The 13,023-nt window shown below is 40.4% G+C and overlaps 1 protein-coding gene across 1 annotated transcript in view; it reads right to left on the bottom strand.

Annotated features, from left to right (window-relative positions):
* Positions 1-13,023, bottom strand: part of LOC142970058 (talin-2) — a 59,663-nt gene that overhangs the window by 38,695 nt on the left and 7,945 nt on the right. The window contains exons 2-9 of the mRNA XM_076110208.1: positions 5,858-6,029; positions 5,214-5,311; positions 3,408-3,537; positions 2,911-3,063; positions 1,972-2,114; positions 1,581-1,708; positions 1,275-1,338; positions 1,012-1,116 (exon numbers count right to left, since the gene is read on the bottom strand). Of these exons, the coding sequence (XP_075966323.1) occupies positions 1,012-1,116; positions 1,275-1,338; positions 1,581-1,708; positions 1,972-2,114; positions 2,911-3,063; positions 3,408-3,537; positions 5,214-5,311; positions 5,858-5,993 (957 nt within the window). The 5' untranslated portion in view covers positions 5,994-6,029. The remainder of the gene's footprint in view (positions 1-1,011; positions 1,117-1,274; positions 1,339-1,580; positions 1,709-1,971; positions 2,115-2,910; positions 3,064-3,407; positions 3,538-5,213; positions 5,312-5,857; positions 6,030-13,023) is intronic.

Below are 13,023 nucleotides of genomic sequence, written 5' to 3'. Positions count from 1 at the left end.
ATTGCCAGAAATTATCTCATTTTCTACGAGAGCTCAGGGATGAAGTCAGAACAGGTGACAATTGGAAAGCAATTTTTTTTGACGCAGACAGGGAAGTTTCCCACGACTTAATGCAGGATGTCCTCTCGGTGAGAAATGATGCGACAGGAAGAAAATAAATCTGCAAATTGCTCGTTTCGGCAGCCATCTCCCTGGCAGTTGACTTATTTGGTAGAGTAAGTGGCCCAGGTTTGCCTGTGCAATGTCTCCCCCTTCTCCCTCATTCACCCCACTTCCTTCCCACTTGCTCTGAAATAATCTTTAGTGGCACACTCGGCTGCACAGTCATCATTTGGTTTCCTTCCAGTAGCACGCTGAACTCCCCGCAGACGAGGTTCAACCGGTGTGTATTTGTATGTGTGTGTGTGTGTGTGTGTGTGTGAGTAAGAACAGCGAGGAGATGTATAAGATGTATGAGGGATCATTTATGGCATGCAAATACCAAACGGTTCCTTTTTAACAATTTGGTCAGAATAGCTATGTAAAAACAATGGATATGAGTTTAACTCACTTTAGAAAGGGTCGACAAATGTTACATTTGTCGATGAAAATACTTTCAAATCATTAAAAATGTATATATATATATATATATATATATATATATATATATATATATATTTGAGTAAGGCATTTTCCCTATTGGTTTGGGCGACATGAGAAGCTTTGAAAGTTCAGGTGGACACGGACAATTTCCCCACCTGCTGGGTTCTGCCTTCAACCTTTTTATCCAGTTAACAGCAAACCCAGAGAACAGATTTCACACTCGGGACATAAAAGGCTCCGACTACATTTCAACCACCTCCAAAAGCTGCTTCCCCTTTTTAGATAATCACTTTTTTTATTTTTTGAAACAGGATAAAAGAACTCCAGGCTAGAGGATCTTTTCAGTGAATACAATTGTGCAGTGGAACTTCATTAAAATGGTGAATTTTTGTGAAGTCCTAGAAATAAACATTATGTGTTACAACTCACCTTGACCAGGAAGAAGGAGACGCCATACGTCCTAAGAGACCTTGCCAGTTTGACATATTTCACTTTTGCTTCAATCTCTGTCATTTCTCCACAGTCTTTGTGATCCTGCAGGTTGGAATACACATGTATTATGTAATATATATATATATATATATATACACACACATGTATTCAGCATCTGAACAATAGCTGCACAATTGTCAAATGTGTTGAATGCAAAAATCAATATGTGCATTTTTTAAAAAGGGACAATATGACCACACCTGGAATATTTTCTTCTCAGCTCCTCTTTGCTTGATGTATTCTTTGGGTAAAAACTCCTTCAAGCTAAGATAGAAATGAAACACAGTAGAAGATGAAATTTATACAAAAACATAATTCTGCCTCAGCCTTAAAACTCTAAAGAAATATCAATTTCATAAACCCTTGAACCCTTGAATTCATAATACGAATACAAATGTTTGGTGAAAGGTCGACTTTTCAAATCAAATGAGTTCTAATATTTTGCAAATAAAAAGATATATTTTCTTTAAAATGTCAAATTATTCAGTATGGATAAACGTTCTTACTCTAAGAATCCAGGTTTGTGTTTATGTTCTATGTGAGGTCCAAACTGGATGTGGGCCTGAATGCCTCCGAACTCGCAAGCCTTGTCAAATGATACGGGGTGAGAACCGTTTAGGATGTCGTCTCGAGCCTGAAAGAAAGAAATGTTTTCATTAATTGGGTAAAAAGGTAAAACAAACTGAACCGAGAAAGCCTTATTTTAGCGCTTTGAGTCAAGTATCTGTATCTGGTTATTATCACACACGTCTTTAATATTCAGATATCCGTCACTGCACAGTTTGGTAGCTACGTGTCACCATTAGGTGATGATGGAGAAATGGATGGTACTGTATTTCTCCTGGTTTGTAGTTACATTCTCCTCTGGTGGTAAACATGCTAGAGTGAGGGTCAGACCTGCACATAAAGAAGATTGAGTTGGACGGGGTCTCGGGAGTCCACGTTCTGGTCGGAGTAGAAGAACTTGCGTCTGAGCAGGAGGGTCTCGTTCTCGTCCACCCCCTGCTCTCTGAACGTTCTGCTGTGGTCCAGCCAGTTCACTGACAACACAAAATACAGCCGTGGGGATCAGATTATAAAAATAAATAAAAATCTAGATATGAATATCAGATTGTTTTTTTTACATTAATTCAATCTACGTGGTTACAGAGAAAAGAAAGGATTTAAAAGCAAAGAGATAAGAGAGATCCCTGTATGTTTGGGTATGAGTTCTGTGGGTTCTAAGAATTATCTTTATTATCTGGATTACACGAGTATCAACTCCGAGCCATTTCCATTAGTCCTCCATTCATCATATTTTACTCTCCCACCGATTGCCTGGCTACTGAGTTTGCCCTGTTGGCCAGCTCTCTGAAAAGTCAAAGATGTTTCAAAACCTTACACAGTGTAATGTGATGTGCGGATGTGTCTAATGAGCGGAACAGTAACACTATGCTCCAGTGGCGCCAGTCAGCATTTACAGATATCTGTAGACTGATCAAAGGAAAGGCTAGTTGTTTTTATATGCCACATTTCACCATCAAGGCAATTGAAAGAGCTTTACATAAAACATCAAATAATACACTTTAATACACTTTCTTTAAACTAGTTCTTGCAGTAGAAAATGCCACATATTTCTAAAAGTATCCTTTAGTCCACTTTGGCAAAAGGCTGAATTCAATGTGGAATGTAGTGGTGTAAATGAGAAAGCGTCCGGGCTGATCACAATGTAGATTCATGCATCGGGGATCGACCCATCAGGGCATGCCAACAAGTGTTTAACAATAACACTTTAAGCTAAATAAATGGCCGCCATCAACTACACCGCCGGGTCAAATGTAATTCCACTGAACTCACAGTCATCGTCTGTGTGCAGTTTGGCTTTCAGCTTCTCCATTTTTCTCTCGTCTCTCAGCAGCGTCCTGTCTTTCTTCAGCGTACCCATCCCGTCCTCCTTCTTCTCCTCCACCGTCTCCTGGATCAGAGAGTACTCCTCATAGTTTGTGATGCCTGGAATCAAAAGAGGAAAAAAGAAAATATCATCCACCATATCTCCCAGAATCCCTTTGGATACATGTTTCATTTAACAGGATTATTTTCATAAAGCTTTTGTGTTTTACATTCACGTTTGTATATGTTTGCAAAAGCTCTTGTACAACAAATGCAATTAAAATGTCCTCGTGGTAGAGCGATCAATCTGCATGCCTTGCATACACAGGGTTAAGAAGACACAGAATTTGAATGCATAAGTCTTTAGACTTATTAAACAGCAAGCAACACTTTTAATAAATGTGAAACCTGTACAGCACACTCCCAAAGCATGGAGAAAAGGGCTAGTAAAAGAAACGCTGTACCTATTCTACTGCATATAGTCACAAGCAGCTCTCCCACTGTTTTGGAGTCGTCCACCATGATGGTTTTCACGGCCCCGTCCAACATTTTGATTTTCTGGGGCCTCTGCTTCTTCTTGTATTCAAGGATGTCCTGCTCAAAGACAAAAGGTAGAGAGAAGAGAACCAAAAAAAATTGAGAGAGGAATGCAGGAGCTGAATGTAAGAGAGAGAGAGAGAAAGAGAGAGCGAGAGAGCGAGAAAGTACCCGCTGAGAAAATGATCAAATGCATCCAAGTTGCGTGGAGAGAGGGAAGAATATAGGCCAGAAAACCTTATTTAACGGCTGCCTATCACAGCCCGCTGCTCCCTTCCAATCACAACAATGAGGAGAGATTTGGTTCAGAATAATTGGTCACAGTCATGCCTTCTACCTGGGTTGCCTTTGGTGGATTTGAAGAACAGAAACCATTTAGAGCTGCAAAACCAAACCCACAGATGTACTGAGAGGCAGAACTACACGACAAACCAGAAGCGCTCAAGCGTTTGGCAGCGGGGTTCCAAGACTAGCAAAGGATCGACAGCTGGCTGGAGCACGTCTTTAAAGTCCCTTTTAAAAAGCATCCTCTGATGTGCTAAATTGTTTTCTTAATATCCAATTTCATTCTGTGCTTTTATTCTCTCATTCTGCTTCACTATTTGTGTACTGCTGAGGCCATGCATTATACTGTACACTGTCTTTGTTCCCACTTGTAGTTGATTAATTAAGTATTTTTCAATTTATAGAGATATTGTTTTAAATTTCTCCATCATAAAGCACTTTGTCAATGATCTATTCAAATAAAGACAATCACATTGTGCTATATCTCAGTTAGCAGTCGACCATTAGAACATCTGGAATCGTGTATTAAGGTTACTAAAACAACAAGATATGAAGAACGTTTATGTGTGTGTGCCATAAGACCATGGTATGCCATGGTAATCAACGTCCAAATCAGTATTCCAATACATTGTGGGGTTCTTTTTGTGTTTGTTTTTTTGAAATCCCAAACAGCACATGAAATAAGGAATAGTATTTCCTCATAATTCATAAATCATCAACATTAATTATTGTGATTCTCAGACGGATAGTGTGGTTATTGTGTGTGTGTGTGTGTGTGTGTGTGTGTTGTCCCGGGTGCTGAAACACAGCGGACGAGATTGATAGACAGACAGACAATAGTAGTAAAGTAAAGTACTATATAATTTAATAATGACCTTAAGTTTGAGTAAAGTGTGTTAGCTTGTGTTGTTGTCGTTGTCCCCCCCCCCCCCCCCTCCTCCCACTGCTGTTTTAATGCCAGCGCTTACCGGAGCTCTAGCCCAACCTGCCACGAGTAGGGCTGGGCGATATGGAGAAAATGAAATATCACAATACTTTTGGCCAAATACCTTGGTATCCATATTGCGATGATATTATAGGGTTGACAATTGGTGCTTTCCCAAAATACTACACAATGCATTTTTTGATAAATAATCATCAGTAATTCGGATATAATGACTAAGTGTGTAAAGGTAAATAGTAGAACAGCTAAATTGCATCTCTTTACTGTAATGCAGCCTATAAAAACGAGGAAAAGACAACACTTGTGTCATATTACGACCTAAGACGATATTATGAGCCAGTCTTTGGCTTTTGGTGAGGCAAACGCTGTAACCTACAGCCTACAGTCCAACCCCCCGTCGAAGCTTTGAATATTGTCATATATTTCTGACTGGAGCTTCCAAGCCCCCAAAAATAATATTCGGGACAGCCCTCGTGTGTTGGGTTAAACAGGTGGATATATTTACCCCATTACGGAGCATGTAGTAGTCCAGCGTCCTTCCAGACTCCAGCCAGATGCCTTTTCTGGAGTCTTCATCAGACAGAAACAGACCATAGTCTGAAGCTGGAACAGTGAGGAGAAACATTAGCAATTTAGAGACTGTTGTGATGGAAGTAAGCCCTTGTACCACCATCAGCAAATGGGAATGATGATGCTGTCCGGTGGAACAGTAAAGTCGGACCCTGCCACCTCCTTATGATCACCTGTATACGTTACAGAAGTAGTGAAAGATGGCAAGCTATGACTGACTGGGGCCCAACCTGTGGTGTCTCTGCAAAGTCACATTAACACTTTATGACTCTACGGTCGCCTAAATAGACAAAATGTCAAGTAACCTGATCCCAGCATTAGTTTATCATACAATAGTATTACATTAATTAATGATATACATTTTCCTCTTAACTGTAGTGCTTAGTTTTGGAGATAACGCTCCGTTATAGTGGGAATATATTATATGAATAATAACTATAATAATAATAATAATTCTGATTTTTAGCTTTGAAAACTTGTAACTAATCATAACGCAAACACATTGTTCCTCATCTTTCATTATTCTTTGCATCCCTTCTACAGTTTGAACCTCATCTAGTGTCAGTTCATCATTCTCACCCTGTCCAGTCTGAGCCTCGGGGACCCGCTCTCTGATTATCCTGCAGGCGTCATAGACGGCTGTGGAGGGCTCAAACTGCATCGTCTTCACAACATTGCACTGGCGAACGCAGATTTTCAGCGACAGCACCACCATCTTGGCAGGCGGTGTGGGTGGCGGCTGCAGCTACACCTGCGCAAAACGAGGAGGACAGAGAGGGGAAGGACAGAGCAGCAGGTTGAGTTTATTGCAAGTTCAGGAGGTCCTAAACGTAAGCACAGTGATGAAACTCATCGACTGTGATGAATGAGCCAGATGTTGGAGAATGATTTTCCTGTTGTTAAAGAGAGGGCGCATACACACTCTGATACACATTTCTCTTGTGAATGGGATAATTGTGATTTTCAAATGTGAATATAGTGTATGAATGTACATTAATCCAGTGTGGCATCGCTGCTATGCTTAATAAAACGGGTAACGTCTTCTTTTTTTTTTTTAAACTAAAGCTGTTTTTCTCTTCACACATCTGCGCTTTCTTGTATTAGGTTTGCAGTAATCTCACACACACACACACACACACACACACACACACACACACACACACACACACACACACACACACACACACACACACACACACACACACACACACACACACACACACGCACACACACACACACACACACACACACACACACACACACACAATAGAATTTTATGAAAGTGAAGAAAGTGCTAATTTGTGCACAGCGAGGCCATTGTTATGCTTCATAAAACAAAAGAGCCGACAACTAATTTATCACTTTTTGAAAACGGCCCATCTGGTCCCTGCTGGAGACAAAGAAAAGACACTGAATATTCTGAGCAAGAGACTTTTAAAAAAGGTAAAACAAAGCAACAAATCTACCCACAACAACTCTCCACAATCGACACTTCTGAAATCCATTTCATTTCCAGTGACAAAAACATCAACAAGACTCGAGATGATGACGTGCGTTCAGAGGCAGCAAAGCAATTTCCAGCTTGTCATCTTCTGAAGTTAAAGTCAGTTTTGGTCCCACACTGTTGGCATACTCCATATTCTATTACCACACATAAAGCTAACCACAAAAGTATACTGAACAACACAACTGAATGTTGAGCTGTCAGCTTGCTACAACATCTGTTCATGGTTACATAATGGCCATGTCTCACTGCATTAAATAGGCCTATCACAACAAGTGTATTAATGGAAAACTATACTTAAAAATGTTATAATCTTGTATTTGTATGTTAATAATGTATCAAATTATAACGTGAAAACATCCAACCGTGTGAAAGAGGTCGCTTGTAGTGATGAAGTTAAAGAAAATGATCAGCTGAATCTGCACCAAATGGCAGATTTATACAGTTAGCAACAAGCTGGTGGACATAGAAGTAGCATTTAGCAGCTAAAGAGCCAGATATTTCCCCCAAAGATTTGGAGGAGACCAAAAACGGAGCTAAAAGAGTGAATGTTGTACTTAGATTCACCAGGTGGCCAGGAACACAACTCCAAATAAATGATGCTTCTCTGTAACTGCTGGATGTGTAAATAATTAACCGTTTGCCAACAAGTTCACCAGTGGTGGTTTGTCAACGCTGTGTTCGCAACTCGTTTCTGTTGCTCCCAAGTAGCCAAAAAATATGATTTGACCCTGCTGTAGTTGACAGAGATTAAATTCAGGAACAAGAAGAAGAAAGCCTGAAACCCCTAACAGAGCCCCTCCTGTCTGGAATAGACGGGAACACAAGGCCCCTCTGTGTGGGGTCAAAGATGAGGGGTCAGTCCGGGCCATGGCTGAAGTACACAGGCAGACCCTCATCTGCTCCGCCAGCTTCTGACCCTGACTCAGACGTTCAGAATCTGGTTCCTATGTGAGATGTGTTCACATACAGAAGTGAAGGTGTTTGTCTGGCACACAATGTTGACACTCCTCCGCAGTATCTCGAAGCCAACTGTGGCAATAGCACAACTACACATCTAAGATGCAAACTAAGTTAAGAGTTAAGCATTTATCTCTACCATGAAAGACGAATAGATACAATATCAATATATCAAAAAAACATGTTAAGCCTTTCAAAGATGCCTCTGTAGCATGGTAGCTCTGTAACATGTTTAATATCAGCCTTGATTGGTGCACTAGGTTTTAGTGTAGCCTGTTAAATTGCTTCAGTTATTGCTCTAGGGCTCCGTCTCAATCAGTCAACCGCTTCAAAAGAACCTCCTGTTGATCGCGGGTTGGACCACAGCCAAACACGTTTGACTGAACTTCAAGGACAGACACCTTTCTCATACAGATGTGACCCATTATTCTAGTGTTCAACCTGACTGGTCACAAGGTAAAATGTCTCACAGAAGCAGGATGAAGACAGAAAAATCTCTCGGTGATGTCCTTAAAAGACCAGCACAAGAACTAATTCGGTGAATGAAAGCAACAAAAGGTGGGTGATTAGAGGTGATTTACAAGTATAGGAACGCATTTTTTAAAATACTACAAATCGTCCTATGAATCCACAAAGCATCACCATCTGGTTTAGGGTCACAGTTATGTTTTTCCCCTTTTTCTGTTTTGATTTGATCACAGACTGGAGCCTCGGTGGTCTGGATTTTACCTTTGGGTCTGTATTAGTTTGCCTCCGCAAATAGACCAACCACAGAAATGATGCGTTATTGCTCTTTTAGACTGTAATTGCTGCAGCATCAGTCTCCACAAGTCAGCAAGAAGACGTAAAAAAAAGATAAGAGGAAGCAATGGGGACACAACACGATAAACTAACAAGATGGTGAAATGGTTATCAGTGGAACCGGCAGCGGGCTCGGCAGGACTTCAAAGTATGAACTGTAGAGAAAGCTTATTTATGGCCGTGGAATTTCAACTGCAGGAATCACTTTAGGATTTCAACATTACGCTACATCACGGTTCAATATCTCTAACTTTGCTGCAAAACGCAGGCATCCTGTGGTGCCTATTCATCTCACCGTAATTGTTTTTGTAATGTGAAACTAGCAGATCTACAAGTTTATTAATATTGGACTTGTTTTCTTGCAACCGTGTCCTCCCATAGCGTCCATGTTAGCCTCTTCCTTAATATCAATGGATTTGAAGCATGCTAAAAGATCGTCATCATTGGGTGGTGCAGCTGACAATGCAGCGTCTGCAGACTGTGAATAGGAGCATGTTATTGACATGTACCAGTTCTGTCATTGTTCAAATTGAAAGTTATTTTTTTCAAATCATGTTTTTGTCACCCATTCAGAATCTTTTCAATGACACAATATACAGCACGATGGCATACCGAAGAGCAAAAAGAAACCTTGTACTGCACACAAACATGACCTGGCCATTTGCTTTGCCCTGAATAGACATACGGTAGCTTTCTTTTTCATGCCTTGCATTTTAGTTTGATCGCATATAGTACAAATCTTTCAGTAAAAATGCACTTTTGGACTATATGCTTTAAAGCCTTTTTAAGGAGAAAGAATACCATAATAAATGTTCGGTATTAATCGATACAGATACAGATAACCAATTAGACCACGAGCCCCAGCTCAGGGCCCGACAGGCTGTTCTGCTCCTGCGCCCAATTTGACCAAATTAGTTTCAAAAGGTGCATGCTGCACAGTAGTGGGGATTAAAACTGACATGGCGTAAGAACAATGGTTGTACAAAAATAAGTGTACAAAAATGACTTCCATCTCTTTTTCAGTCTTCGCAGTAATACCAAAATTGATGATGTCACACAGCATGGTTGATTCATCCTCCCTTAAACCACGATGAGCCCTGATGCAAATCCTCTGTCAACTATCATTTCTACCACTGCACACAAACACCACTTTTGAAATAAGGACTGATTTGTTCATAAACAAACACAGCTGAAAACACTTTCAACTCATTTAACACCAAACTTTTAAACTGATTTGACACAAATCACGCCACACAAAACAAATTATGACAATAAAGCCAATTTAAAAAGAAATGGAGGTAAAGCTCTCCTTCATCAAGACAAAGCAGAGTCTTCATCGAACCCGGATTACCACCAAAGCGTCCCAGCATGCATTTTCCCTTCCCTGCGATGAGAAAGGATTTTCCAAGATCAAATGTGATGGTAAAGCCCCCAAAACACTTGAGCACAACCAACTCATTAGGCTGCTACCAAATCCAGTGTGGGAATATGGCTCCAGTGTGCAAACAGCAGTAACAAACCCACCCTAGTAATCATCAGGTATGGGACTAATAACAAACCGCTCCTTCCATGTAAAAAAAAGAAAGAAAAATGAATGGAGAAAAGACGGTGTGACAAAATCACAATAATTGCATATCTCTATATATAAACTATTTTTAAAGGAGCAGGACATGCTATAAAAGTATCATTTTAACCAAACAATATCTATTAGGATACTGTTAAAGTACATCAGAGTCAGCACAATAAGCACCTCCATTAAAAAAAGGATCTGTGCGCAATTCTTATATTATAGGAAACGAAAAAAAACATGGATGCTATGGCAATCTGGACCAAAGTGGTCCCATTTTAGCCATGGTTAATAATGATAATACAAAACAGTAATAATGGTACTCAAATCCTATTTTGGGGGAAATGGTCAATGGAAAAAGGTCTTTAATCCAATGACTGAATATATATATATGCACCAGGATTGGATAAATGAGCTATTTATATATATTATACATATCTACTATATATAAATAGCTCAATTATCCAATCCTGGTGCATTTTATGGACTTTTCAGGTCAATTTAGTTAATAATCTGATAACATTACAGATGCAGGAGCACATGACGTTTTCGCAGTAGACTTTACTATTAAACACAGCAAGGAACAAAAAGCAAGCAGAACTACTACACGATAGGTATTTCTACATGAGAACAAGCAGAGCTGCATTTTGAGAAATGACTCCAGCAGTGGCGTTTCACCTCCAGCAACCTGCTCCATCGGTCCCGTCTCCATCTCTCTCTCCATGCTGGTAAATCCATCTGGATGCAGGCCCATCTGTTTGCCTATATGCTTTATTTACCTGCCTGCTGTATCTGACTGCATGGCCCGTTCACCAGGGCGCCGTCAGTCTGCAGCTTAATCCATCTACTTTACTCGCATACCTGTCAGCTTAGATTTATGTTGATTATGCTGATATGATTTTATGTTTATATCTATCTTCTTATATTTTGTCCTTTAATCTAAAGCACTTTCAATTTCAGATGTAATGAAATGTGCTGTATAAATAAATTACCATCGTCATTACTATAAATGCCAAACAAGAGAGGAGCAGTGATATCCTTTTGCAGTCATCATTCATAGAAGAAATCAATCCAATTGTAATGTCTAAAATTGAAAAATTCAACAAAAGTAAACCCTTTGAGAAGAGAAAAAGGACCCGCTGACCTTGCACACTGAACCACCAATGCATGGAAAAACAACACCCACACACACACACACACACCACAAATCTATAATCATTAATACGCTGTGCACTCCCACACTGTAACACATGAGCACAAAGCATCTCTCCCCCTCCTGACTTTAAACCAAACCTCACCAGTTACACCTCCACGCCTTTGATCTACTGCAGGCTCACATAACAAAGAATATGCAAACAGCACCACTCTGCTGTAAGCAACATTCTTCATGTGGTTTACACCACTGACAGCCGGAGCTCATTCAGGGCCAATTAAATCATAGTGGACTGGCCTTCTGCTAAATAATTTATAGGGATTTTCAGGAATATACGATTATGCATGGTGTCCAGACTTCATACAATATACATTCATCACTTAGGTCACATGATGACAACTGAGCAAACGCCATGATAGTCACCAGAGAATGAACTGTAACAACATTGATCCACAGACTTTTCATCTAGCGGCATCATCCAGTCAAACTTTCTAATTTGTAATTTTCAATACTTTGATTTATGAATAAATACCTGCAAAACGTATCGACGTTCTCGTCAGCCTCCGATATACTTTGTGTTATGTGATAATTAACTAAACTCAGCATGCTAACATGCTAAACTGAAAATAATGAGCATCATCAACATGCTTGTGAGCATGGTTGCATAGGGACATTATGACATCATAGCACTACTGTGCCTAAGTACAGACTCACAGAGCTGCTAGCATGGCTGTAGTCCTGCTTACCTCAGCGTATGTTGCTGACAGCGTACAGCTAAAAGTTTCCGGGCGGTACTCGCACTTGTAAAACTTTAATCTGCGTACCGTGTATTATTCTGTGTGCGGCAGCGTGCACCAGGCCGTGACGGTTCGGCATGAATACACGAATCGTTACAGACCTAATAAGAGCCCTAATGGCGATCATGAAAGGAGTCGGCTGCATTCAAGCCGCCGTGCCCTGAAGGTGCTTTTTAGACTTGTATCATATTGATCCCACAACAAAAGGCCTACACTGGAGATGTACATCTACCTGCCAAAGACATTGTGGTGGAAAAGTGATACAACAGAGCGGCCTGGGGCAGAAGTGGAGTACCCTGGATGTGTAAGTATGTAAAAAGACAAGCAGATCGCAAAATTCATTGGAAAGGATTGAGAAATTTCACCATTTGAAATGAAAGTTCGACTGGGCCTTACTTGAGAATCTAGAGGACCTAAAAAGACTGTTCCTTTGTGTCAGTTTGAGGCTGTAGCCCCATTCTACTGGAGCAGAAGTGTTGACAGATTTCAAACAATGTGATCTGCTGGTATAGTTTGTGTTAAGCATTGTAGTTTTGGGGCTGGGCTTTGACACAGATGCAGTAAATACAGACAGCAGTGGAGCGTGGAGCTATTGTTCAATAGATCAATGAGGTAGAGCAGCGCCTGCTGGGAATGCCCAGGCCCTATTACAGTAACATGGCCTCTAATCCAATAATAGAACAGCCCACAAGTGAAACAGGCCAATCCTAGGGGAGTTCTGGACCAGGGAACGTATCAAATATTCGTCCAGAGCATGTCGGTTACCTAGTTTCGACACCAGGGCCAAACTGGGCTAACACGGGCACCGTAATTAGTCCATCTGCTTTCTTTGGTTTAACACTGATTAGCTTTTCTGATTCTGTCTGCTGCAACATATGTATAGTATCTGCTCTGTAAATCACCTTTCCTGTGAACACCAAAATAGAGAGATATAAATGATATACACTGAAGACCTTTTTCCTA

This window comes from Anarhichas minor, unplaced genomic scaffold, assembly GCF_050575085.1.
Source record: "Anarhichas minor isolate MPS153535 unplaced genomic scaffold, ASM5057508v1 ptg000042l, whole genome shotgun sequence".
In the NCBI taxonomy this organism is placed as follows: domain Eukaryota; kingdom Metazoa; phylum Chordata; class Actinopteri; order Perciformes; family Anarhichadidae; genus Anarhichas; species Anarhichas minor.
The sequence above is the reverse complement of the archived record's forward strand: the minus strand, read 5'-3'. Positions and strand labels throughout refer to the sequence as shown.